The 12,547-nt window shown below is 44.9% G+C and overlaps 1 protein-coding gene across 1 annotated transcript; it reads left to right on the top strand.

Moving 5' to 3' along the window:
- Positions 1 to 688: 688 nt before the first annotated feature.
- On the top strand, positions 689 to 10,948 carry T265_04430 (hypothetical protein; the record flags this gene model as incomplete). Its single annotated transcript, XM_009169175.1, has 3 exons — positions 689 to 1,102; positions 6,789 to 6,868; positions 10,624 to 10,948. The coding sequence occupies 3 exons, from the start codon at positions 806 to 808 to the stop codon at positions 10,946 to 10,948; spliced, it is 702 nt and encodes a 233-aa protein (XP_009167439.1).
- Positions 10,949 to 12,547: the final 1,599 nt, after the last annotated feature.

Below are 12,547 nucleotides of genomic sequence, written 5' to 3'. Positions count from 1 at the left end.
AAATCCCTGGAGAGTTACCACCACGGGGCTATCACCTCATTTCGATCTACCTATCGAGTAACTGGAAGACATTCAGAGTCAATAGAGTCCGTGTTGACCACAGACGAGACAATACCCATTCAGTTATTCGGTTCACCTCTCCGCACTCAGTGGTACTATGTCCGGACATTTTAGTTAGTGTGCTCTACCTCTCAGTTTGTAAGCGTCAGTGAACCTTTGTCCCGGCGGCATATCTACTCTTTAGTTTCGTTGGTTGCTGTTCCTGGACTTCTCTGCCATTCGATTGCTACGCTTTGACGATACGCAGTTATCCATGTATGTTTTTTTCGATTTGCTTTCTCTTACCCTTAATATTGATATGTTGCAAGAGCGCGACTTATCTCGCCGGAACCAGGCCTGTTCGCCACATTCTATTCCTGTGGATGAGTATCTCGTGAAGACATAGAAGGACCGTTATTCCTGAGTTGTCTTTTTGCTATATCAACACCTCTAACGAGCAGATTTTTTAGTAGGCCTTTTTTGGCTCCGTTGATGCTGCATCCTACGCAGTCCGGTGATCATTGTACCTTTCTTCACTTCTAGGTGATAAATCAACCCGTCTGCAAGATAACGTAATCCGTAATACTACCAGTGACATTCGTCACAATTCTCGCAGGGTATCTTACCCTAGGATAATGCGCTGTGAATGCGCAACTCACACATTCGATAGCGTTCCAAGCAGCACTAACAGGCTAGACACTGATATCTCACCACCTAAAGATACAATGTGCAATGCACCTGGGTTTTTTCATCGGCTGACATTTTTATGGCTGATCTTTTTCAGGAAACAGCCGAATTGGTGAGCGATGTGCTCAATGTGGAAGTTTTTCGCGGTGTCATCGCGAATCAGTCCCTAGTTGGCACCTACTGCGTGCTAACCAACCAGGGTGGCCTCGTGCATCCCAGGACCACGGTCGACGAACTTGATCAGCTTAGCAGTCTTCTTCAACTCCCTCTTACAGCTGGCACTGTTAACAGAGGCAGCCCAATGGTCGCCGCTGGGCTCGTTGTTAACGACTGGACGGCGTTTTGTGGAATGGAGACTACGAGTACAGAGATCCAGGTGAGGTGCTGGCAAGGAACTCATTTTCTCGTCTGCTTGTGTATCTTGTTAAAACGCACTTCATGGAGTCAATCATTTAACATTAAACGTCCCGCGTACGTTTTTTTCAGTCGTTTTAAGCGTTGGTGTTTGCACCTCCACTTGGAGCTGAAATATTGTCGTGTTCGATCACAAGTTTTCCTCGTACGATGTTCATTTTTCTACTTCGAAAGTTCCTCCGTATCTGTATATGTGTGTGATGCATGTAATTGATGCCTTTATCACGGTGTAATGGAACGTTACATGCTCATGCTGTTGAACCGCCCAAGAGTCTGGTTTGTGTCCGAATGGTTTTCTGACACGTCATCTCGTAAATCTTCATGGCATTAGGAGAGTGATTTGAGCGCGCATTTCACGGATCCCACAACCACTCACTATGAAGAGATTGTGCCACAGGAAATTTAGGAAAAGTATCTTACGGGTATTTCTTTGGATTGAACAGCTGCATCCGTTTTACTAGAAAGTAAGTCTTCCGTGCTCGAAGTTGTAACAATAAACTGCGGGGATGTGTATCAGTTTGACTGCCCTCCCAGTGTGGATGAGTTACCTATGTCACCAATCAAACCGCCTTGTCTACCAATACTTATCGTTTTAAATATCACATCAACATAGGATCAAGTTTCGGTGAATGTTTACACTAAGAGACTGCGAATGTTTTTTTGACGTAACACAGTACTTATGAGGTAGCTGGAAACACTTACCCAGCTTAGTACCGATTTTGCCGTTCTTGGGATTCATTACCAAGAAGTATGCGGATGAAGTGTGTGCTTTGTATCAAGGAAACGTGCTTCGGTATCTCGAATATCGTACCGACTGAAGCATGAGGCGGCATTGATTGAGCACATTCAGTTGGAGCATATCGTAAACGGGAGATTTAGATGGGAGTTGGTTAGCTTTCTCAGCATTTCGTGGTGCTCGGGCTTCAGTACTGCGATTACCATTCATGCCACACTGATTGGAATTCGGTTTCTCAAGGTTCGGTAATTTCAGAAAGGCTAAAAACGTGCAACCCGAGCCTCTGTAGTGCGTAAGACAGTATTACGAGTTAGAGTGGAGATAAAGCCGTACTGTTTGCCGCGACAAGAGATTGAGCACAGTAAGATCTCCTCTCCATGCGACCAGCATCTCCATATTTTTGCAAGCAGCGATGCTACCTTCTCTCGAAGTACGATTGGCTAGAAGAGGTTGGTCACAAAATTCTAGCGCTCGATGTTCGTCGCACAGGTAACGGAAAGCGACTTCTCCGGTTGGCTCGCTTGTTCGTCTCTAACCAGTACAAACTTTCAGCATAAACGCTCATACCGTATTACCTGAAGGCCATCAACTGCAGATCGGCAGTGGTCGATGTACCGGTGAAGAGCTTCAATACAAGGTTGACTCTGACTGTAACAATTCACTTTCATTGTAGAATACGCCGGTCGACACAATACTATTCGGTTAATCACCTCCAAATTTATAGGGTTGGTTTCAGCAACAAATCGGTGAGGCTACAATTGATTCTTACAGCGACCGAAAAAAGGCGAAAGATACCATGCCCAACGCTTTCTGAACCGTTTGTCCGATCTCTTCTGGATACTGGATATCGTCGCGATCAGCAACTTTCGTTGGCCAGAGAAAGACTGTACTTGCAACAAGTGACTGTGATGGTACAAGCAGCTCCCTTAAACTCCGAATGATGTTGCGCCTAAGAATGGAGATGAGAGTTCGCAGAGAAGGCTTGTGAGGTGGAGAAAGCTTTTGTGATGCAAAGCAGCACACCCTATTCCAACTAATCTGATCAGGCTGTCGGAAGAGGGCGGATGGTAATCAAACGATTTCCGAAAATGATGGAAACGAGAACGTCATCTTCAATAATCGGCTAAACACTTTGAAGGGTCGTCAAGTTCCATCCCGCCAACTCAATTTCTGGAAGTTCTTTACGCACCTGGATGGAACGTCATCGCCACGGCTTCGTTGGCAACTTTAATCCAGCGCAAAACATCAATAGTTCAAGACAACAAAGCTCCTGAACCCGATAGGTGGTTGCATTCTGCACCATTCAAAGGCAGTGGATCTCTTTTAGCTGAACTGATGTCCTTGCTGCAAAACATGTGGAACCAAGATAGAATGCTGAGAGAATGAAACGCTTCCATATTGGCTCCAACAGTAATGAAAAGCATATGCGAAAACTACTGAGTCATCAGTCTTTTTGCCATAGTCTCGAAACTCCTCTCTGTCGCTATGTTTCGCTGATTGGTTTCGATTGAAAGGGTCAAATTCGTAGAAATCAAGCTGAGTTTTGTTCTGGCGAGAGTTACCCGACCAATAATGGTCGTTTTTCTTGACTTGGAAGCTGCTTTCGGTCCCTTCGGTCGCCAGGACACTGAATAGGTTGACGTCATCGCACTCCCTGGATTAGTTCCTTTAGAAATGCAGACCACTTCAAATGACCTGAATACTTCTGCGGTACGGTTCAACATGCGCCTCATACTCGTAAAGTAACACGTCCAAGTCCAAACCTCATGCCTGCAGTTGAGTTGATCGATGTTGCAGAGTATTTCTTTTTCTTAGACCGTTGCTTATGTACTAACGAAAGGCAGAACCATTTTCTGAATCGAGAGGGCCAGATTGGCGTTTGCCAACCCTCGTCATTTGTGGCACTGAAAGGAAATTAGTCTGTCTTCCAGAGTTAATATTCACTTCTGGGGTGTGAGCTGTCCTACTGTAGGGGTCAGAGACACAGTGGCTGTGAAGTATCTTCAATGACTCCTTCGGTGTCTCCGAGACGAGTCTGATAGGAACGTCGGTTCAATAAAACAACTCTGTCGATAAATCAGCCGCATACGCTCTATAGGTTATGCCGGTTAGGACATGTGCTTTAGTTGCCTAACAGAGCCCCTAACTCAGTCAGGTGTTGAACGGAAGCGACTCAGGGGTGGCCAGTCCATGGCGTGGCAACGAAACATGATAATTAAACTCGGTCGCGTTGACAACTACAGCCTCTTCGGATGAGGACCTCAGGACGAGACACACCAATGGTTATTGGTCGTAACAGATATGGTCACACCGAGCGGCCAATGGCGGTCCCACGTACCTTTAAGGCACAGCTCTTTTTCCACTCTCCGTAAAACAAGCACAGTGAGTTAGTGTCAACGACCGGGTTGGTTTTTACCTCTAGTGTGTTGCTGTTATATCCTTGTTCCCTTTATCCTCGCTGAAGGAATTTGTGACAGCTAAGCCACTGTACCTTGGCTTTATGAGTGAGCAACTGGCTGACTGACGTGATGGATAGCATCAGTGAGAATTTCATATGGTTTATTTGCTTCCGTGTGTGTACGGGAACTGTGAATCCACACACTGTCACAGCTCATATAGCCAAGCAAACGTTGTGTTCTGTTTCTGTCGGATGAGACTAAAAAATGTGCTCATTTCCTTTGCTTTGAAATGCAGCCGAACACTTCTTAACTTGTAATTTGTATTAGAGTAAGAATACTCGTTGAAGAATTAACGAGTGCACCGGAAACTAGGACAGTTCCCAATCGTATTCCATTCTCTTATTCTGTTGTAGGGCTACTGAGAATAAACGTTCACTCTTTGTCATCGGTAAAGCCTTTAGTCCTCGCTGCTTTAGCGGCAATCCACGTCACTTACTCGGTGTTGATCTTATCTATGAGAAAATCCTTGAGTTACACCGAAGAAATCCCATGGGGTTTTTGCAAATCCGACACTCATCAGGTTACCACTCTTGATATCAAGGTGATTTTTCGTCCTTCGAATATCACCAGCAATCCTCAACAGCTTGATGATGGAAGATCGTGGTAGTTCATCTGATACTGTGAAATAGTGATGATGGGGCGAGATGGCTCAAGTGGTCAGAGCGCTTATTTACTGACCGCAAGGTCCGTGGTTCGAGCCCGACCTCTGCCTCTCGACTTCCCCTGTCTGGGCTCGGGCAACCCGGCAGTATCCCAGCCCCCGTGCTTCCTTCGGGTAGCATGGCAGCTAAACACCGGAAGGATGTTACAGCTCAACGATACCAATAATGATGATGCAACGACGTAAGCGGATATCTACATAACCCTGTGCTCGGCTGCTAAATGTACGGAATAGGGGTTTATGCCGCCTTGGATAGTGCTCGGAAAAGCTTGTTGGAGTCCTGCTTTAGCCACTATGGACCCTCCAGTATAAAATTCAGTACCACTGGGGACACCACACGCTTGACGCAGAAGAAAAACCACGGCGAACTTTTGACGAGTTTGCCGTCGTGGGTAAGATAGAGCTTATGGTTGCAGCTCATGAGAAGGCTACAACAGAGAAAGGTGGTGGTGAGAGCGCTAGTGATCTCCAGAGACGCTCGTCAGGAATTGGCACATCTAGGACATGCACAATACATGCTGGCAAGCACTTTTTACCGGACATAATGCAAGCTCACCGCAGTCCGTATAACTGCCATCTGTATAAACTAGAAACTCCCCTTGGTTATTCCGAATATCGGTGAAATCATTCCCCATACCTTTGTGTTCCATCATTTGAAATATACTTTGGAAAAATCCGTTGCCTAATCTCCGGGTATTTGGACTTATCCTTATAATAATAATGATAGTAATAATAATAATAATCTATGAATGAGTGTCACCCTGCCCTTTGGGATATTTGGGTGTTGCCCATAGCCGTCATTTATTCGTTCATGTAAGGCAAGTGGATCGGTTGGGGTTTTAACTGGTCCGCTCTTGTGTGAAAACTGGGTCTTGAGGACTTACCGAATTATCACGTTCTATCTTGCCTCTACCAACCGAGTAGTGAGTTTGGTGTTACACTGTATCACACGTTTTGGAGAGTGTCTTGTAAATCCTACAAATGGTATCTTGTAGTTGAGTCCAAAATTCTAGGTCTGTCTTTATGTGCTCCACCTAAATGCTCGTGATGCTTCCAGACCGATTTTCCATTTTGTTCTCCTCGATCCGGTGGACCTGGATATGACTGCTACCACTTACTACGGGTGGTATGTTGGCTTAAGCCCCAAAAAGACATTCTAATTCTCGAAAGAGAAAGTGACATCTTCCAATCTTCAACGTCTACAGTGACTGTGTCACATAGTGCATTCATCACATGGTACTTCCCTGTGAGTGCGAATGTTTGTTAGTTTATGTCTAGTCAATCTGTGTCTGATAATCACGTTTGACGGAGCATTTATCGCACTTGCTACTAACTACGCATGAGCACGACGCCAAGGTTCTCGTGAAAACGATGACTGGGAACTGGCTTCTAGAAGTCGTCACCGGCTCGTCCGTGTCTTGAAAAGGCAACCCTGCCAATCGTCTTAACAAAGTTCTTATCCTTTGTGAATGGCTGAGAGCGCTATGATGGTTACCAGACTGTTTTTTGACGGGTCGGACCGAAAATACGATACACGCTTGTGGTCGGTGGCTCTGATGAATATAGTTTTGAACCAACTGGCCAATATTCTTTAATCCACGAATCTACTTTCTGAGAGAATGACATTTCTGGACCGTGTGTGAAAGTTGAAAGTGGGCTATCATGTACATATCGTGATTGTATGATTTCTTCTTACTATCCGGGAGTTTCATGCTTCCCGAGAAAATTCGGCAGATTAGAGGCGCGAAAACTGGCGGAACTTCAGCGTATTATGTATTTTTCCGCTTTTTAGGTTGTCGAGTCGATTTTCAAACTAGAAGGAGAAATCGGTGCTACACCAGCCTCCGCAATGCATGATGCCTTGATCGAAAGGTCAGTTGAATCAGCTCTTTTCATGGCTTGTGTTTTCAAACCTGACACCGTTGGTTGCAGAATAACAGTCAAGCTTTTACTCCAAAGTTCCTAGAACTCATGTAGGTAGATCATCATACAAATCCGAATTTCATTATTGGGACAGAATACCTCTACACCGGTTGACCGAGTGAAGCGACTGCGTTCGGTCTCATCTCGTCAAGTTTCTTATGAACTGACCAATCACTTTTATACTAGCAACAATTTAACAGGCAAAGTCGACCCAATCGTAGTTTATTGGGTAGATTTAACCAATTGAGATTCGGCTGGCTGGTTAGTCGCTTTGGAAAAGTTATAGGTTTTGAAATACTTGGCTCAAACATTCACTTGCATGTTTTTCCGCTACCCAGCCTGGTGATCTTTGTACACTTTACTGCAAAGTTCCTTTCCCTCGAAACTGAGTTGGTTGTTGCCTTGGCCCTACCAGATCTGCGTACATCACCGCCTGGTGTTCGTTTTACTAATAAGCCTCGAAGATGTCATAAACGCCAGTTTTTCCCATGCGGATCTTTCTGACACTGGATAAAGTTTTTGTTGTCCGCGTGAATAACAATACCATCCTTGCAATGATTTAGAGGCCGATAGTTGCGCCATACGTACACGAACCGCTTTCGACGTCTTGTGTGAAGGCCACATCGATTCCTTGTTTGACCCCTAGAGGGTCTACCAGCCTTATTCGTTTGGATTTTTGTAGAGCCAACCGACTCACCAATTTTGTTAATTTGCAAACAAACCTCTCGAATAACGTGGACTGAGTTTGGTTACTAACATGATCTTGTTCCGTCTGTCGGTGGTACACTTGACATGCCCAGTATAGCACTTATAGGCTGACGTTGTTGGGAGACAAAGGAAAGTGAAACGAAACGTGCGTAAAAACACATGCTGGTTAATGCTAGTTAATCCGTTCGGAAGCATCTGTTGCTGCTGCTTCATACTCGATTTGATTTCCAATTGTTTCTTTTTTCATTTTCAGCTTGGGTTAGTCAATTCGTGCCGTCCCTACCGTTTCAAATGTTTGGCAGCTGAACGATATATACAACAATCAAGTCTGAAAGCGGAACTCCTTATCTGTGTGTAAATCGAATCAGATATACCGATTTTTGTACAGACCCAACTAACGATGGTACACATGAACATGAAGAATGTCTTCTTATTGATTTAGTGGCCTGCTTTCGAAAGGACTTCGGGATGGCCCTGCGGGAAACGGTCGCACTCAGACGGCCACATATTTCTGTCGCATGGGTAGAAAAAGACTGTCAGAGGACGTTGCCACCCAAGCTTGGTCACAATCTATTTTGAGTAAACTTCCTCTTTTAGTAATAAAACTGGATTCCGAACCAGTCAAATCTGATCTGACGTTTACGGGGCACTGTACCTTGTTGGGCCGACTTGCTGACTCCTGGGCTGTATTTGAGTTGCCTATTGGCCTAACAACGCGGTCCTAGCCAGGCTTCGTTGGTTGCGACGCATCATTGCGTTCTTACGTAATCGCGTTCGAGCAAAATAGTTGCGGTATCCGTCCGTTGTATTGTTTGATTAGGTTTTTCTTCCTCAACATGGCTGGATGAACCGTAGATGCGTCCTTCACATGTTTGCGGTTATTCATCGCACATCCTGATTTTGTTTGGCGATACATCTCGATCTAGTCACATCTATTTACCTTGGATTGCGTGTTGGAAACTTCCGTACATGTAGGATAGCAGCAGAAAAATAATCAGCTGCTCGCGCGCAACTAAATAACGCAGATGAACATTTCATACAATTCACCGTGGCTGGCAGTACGAGGACTGCTCCTATCTAATGAATCCGAAGAAGAGCAAAACTGGTCTTGGACTGTGGAAGAGTTTTCAGCAGACTGGACAACTCGTTTGCGCACCAAAAATGTACCGCCTTAGAACTGCCTCCATTGATAGGCATTGTGAAAATTAGTTTTGTTTCTCACATTCATCTATTGATTCGCCCTTCGAGAATACATGAAAATACGTGAAAAGTGCTCATTATCTGGTTTGTGGCTTGATTATGTTGAGTTTGTGCCACTCCTAGTTTTGGTCCCACAGTAGATTTGTTAATCTGGCGCTTGACATTTCTGTTGAGTGTTGGCTCTGGAGATGGTAGATGTCAGGAAGCCACCAACTACACCATTAGCTACTCTTCTTCCACCATGACCGCTTGAACTCTCAGCTAGTGACCGTGTTTAAGTCATTTTCCGTTGCTCAGCTTTGAAATGGTAGTCGTCTGACAGGAACAATTGGTTTAGGCTCCTTTGGGCAAAAAAATAATTTTAGTCTTCAGCCGTTTCCACTCGACCATCTTCCATTTAATTTTGATCTTTTCATTCACGCGCCTCATACGCCAAGTTTCGGTTTTCACCTTGTGCGCTGCGGAAGACTGCTATTATCTGTCTTGTGATGATCAATGTGGGGAACCCGCTGGTCACTAATTCGTTGAAATAAAACCAGAGAGCTCGTAGACGCCAAGGTGGGATGAGTGAAGTCGTAAGCACGCATGCTTGGCAACCACACCATTGTAAAGGATATCATGGTCGTAGACAGGTTATGTATAAGGTGAATATGTCCTTTGAAATTTTTTTGGGAAACGTCACCTCTCCAAGGTTCTTCTGTAATGAATCGCTGGTTCAAACCAGATCCCTCAGTTATAACATTTTTCCAGTGCATAGCTGCCGATTAACTCATGGTAAGTCCAAGTGGTAGCACCCCAAGGTTACCCAAGTCTCTCAAACATAGAGATAAATTCGCATTACGAGCCTTTCAATTAGGAGCTCGCTCCTCAACCCCGAGCCGCCTGTAACCTATGCGGTCCAACTACCCCTCCCAGCAAGCTATTGCGTCAGGTATTTGGCATGATGGAGGAACTGCAGCTCTAACCTAGCCCGAAACTATGCAGTTGTCGCCTTCTGAAGGCAGATGGACGGACAACCGTATCGTGGAAGTCAAGTGGGAAAACCCGATACCGTTGTCGGATTGTGTGCAGGTTGGAGTCACTTATCAATATAACGACTTCCTACAGGTTGCTTGGCTGCTATATACCGAAAAAACGCCGCAGATGAGCGACCTCCATGTTCATGATCAGCCTATTGTAATGTGGTTAAGCTTACACAGATATCCATAGATTTTCTCCAATCATTCGATTGATCTCTGCCAGATTCTAGTGCTTCTGATGTTGCTGATTGCAACTATCCGGGTTTTCTTTAAGAAACACGTGACTCTCGTATCATCATGATTATTTTTATTTTCACGTGTGATGTGCTTGAATCAATTGCTATGAACCGATTCACGTGGATAACAGCACGTGGTGCTTCTTGTCGGAGAATTTGTCGGTTGGAGTGGCATCTCTCGAGTGGTTTTACTTGTATCTGTTGGACAGGGTTTCTGTCACTCAGCGAGCATGCGAGTTCGGAGCAAACCGGTGCTCGATTCTGAATGTTTCTTCAGTGGTTGGAGAATGTTAATGAAAAGTGTTCACTTGTTTTTTTATACAAGCGGTTTGTCAAAAGTTGTGCGACACCACTGGGCATGAAATAGTAGATAGTCCTGAGTTGCACTGTTGCGGAACCTGTTAAGATTATCTGGTGGGATCTGGTTTTATCGAAAATATGGTAGTATTTGCCATTCAATCGATTGAAGCCGTCGATCAGAATTCACTGTTCGGATCGTCCAAGGTATTAAGCAGACTCAACGCGAGTAAAACAGCCATAGAACGAAAAATCCCCAGTTGAATGAATCACGTGTTACCCATCGGGTCACTGAACTTTTCTGTGGTGCGTCACACTATGCTTCGTGGCAATTTTTTTACAACCCGATGATTGTCATGACTTCCCCCAGTACTTTCAGGATGACAACACAGGTGTTTGTGGGTATTGGACCGTTTCATCGTCCAATCTTGAGTGTATGCTCGACCGTGTTTCTGCCGTTTATCCCATTACACACTTTCACGACCAAACACGGGACACTTCTGCCTTGGACTGCAATTTCGAAACAGTGGATTGTTGAAGCCCAGAAGGTGTTTTATGCACCGCACTAAGCGGTTCAATTTGCGAGGAGTGGCTGTAACAGTGGAACAAAATACGTGTTCTTTCAAAGAAGCTCAAGGGATTCCATTCACGTTATCCTTCCGAAAGGAAGTTCCAACAAGCTGCTGAACGGTTAAGTATCATTATTGAAGGTACACAATATCCTATTAGCAAGCAACTTCACAATGTCACATGCTCTCATTCGCATTTGATATTGGTTTTGACGAGAGAGCTCACGTGAATCCAGATGGATTTCTCGTTCGTAATGGTGTTCCCTAACGGTTTTCTTCTTAGTGAACTCCCTGATGACCTTGTCCCAGAAAGACGGACTACGGACGTCTTCAGCGGTCCCAACACGGCTCTTGTGTGACATTCATTGTGTATTAAAGTAAACTCAATAGCTTTACACCCCGATAGGTAAATTTTTAGCATCCACGTGGGTGACGCATGTGCAGCAATGGAAGGGAGGTTTAGCAGGAGCACATCGTACAGTGAGTCAGGATTCACAAGATACACGCCATGTAGGGATTCCGGCACACGGTAGGTTTTATGGATGAAGTTTCGCATTTGGACTGTTTACGGAATATGTAAACGGGCCTGAAATAAAATTAAGTGAAGAGTTGTTGATTGTCCGGTTACATCTATCGGTCATGTGTGATGACAAGTCGCCAACGAAGTTCTTGTTTAGCTGTGAGAAAAGTTGTAACATCAGGGGATTGTGACAAATTAGGAAAAAGGTGATGTTCCCCGAAGCACTCAACAGTTTGGTTCAATCCAGTTTGCAATCCCATGTGAGTTTCTGGAATTTTTGTGGTCAGAACCAATTGCGATGCAACGAGGATGTTTACACTTGTGCAAAGAAATGGGAACAGATAGTTCATGGATGTACAGGCAAAGAGGAACGGGGAAAGGTGATGCCTCATAGAAAGACTTAAGTTTAGTAGTAAGAACGACTTGTTGTTCTACAGACATGTGACCTATGTTTCAGTTAGCAGCAATACTTACTGCATCCGTCGATAAGATGCTTTGGCAACAGCCCTTCCTGTGGAACATCGAATAAGCAGAACGCAAGCGATATGCGGCAGTGTCCATCCGCCCTTTGGACCCTTTTCGTATACTCAAGGATTGTGGTGCCTATCCTCTAGCAATCAGGTGCCGTTAGCTAATAAATTTGCGAGGCTCTCGCTGTGGAAATCCCCACAGTGCAGGACTGCAGACGATGCAGTCTTCACATGATATCTCTAAACGGATCAACACAAACCGATCACTTCCATCCCCAGGTTACTCATGATAGCTACTTCACACTGTTTTACGCGGACCAAAGTTTTGCGAATTTACTGAGCTTACGAGTAAGGAAAAAACGGCCCTTGGAAAAAAATCTAAGTAGTAATTTACGGATGTGGATTCTTTCCCAGATGTATGAGTCATCCATACAGCTGCATTTAGCTATCTTTTTCGCGTGCTTTTCATCGTGGCCCACGCAAAAGATCACAAGATAGTGGGGTTGCGGTCACCCACTGTTCCTGAGAAACCACATGGCGGAGCTAGACACAAGCCCTGAATATCCAAAGCAGCCGACCGGTATGACTCAGTTGGATAACCTCCCGGCA

This window comes from Opisthorchis viverrini (genome assembly GCF_000715545.1).
Source record: "Opisthorchis viverrini unplaced genomic scaffold opera_v5_73, whole genome shotgun sequence".
NCBI classification, from domain to species: domain Eukaryota; kingdom Metazoa; phylum Platyhelminthes; class Trematoda; order Opisthorchiida; family Opisthorchiidae; genus Opisthorchis; species Opisthorchis viverrini.
Note: the sequence above shows the minus strand (reverse complement) of the source record. Positions and strands in the feature narration are given on the sequence as shown.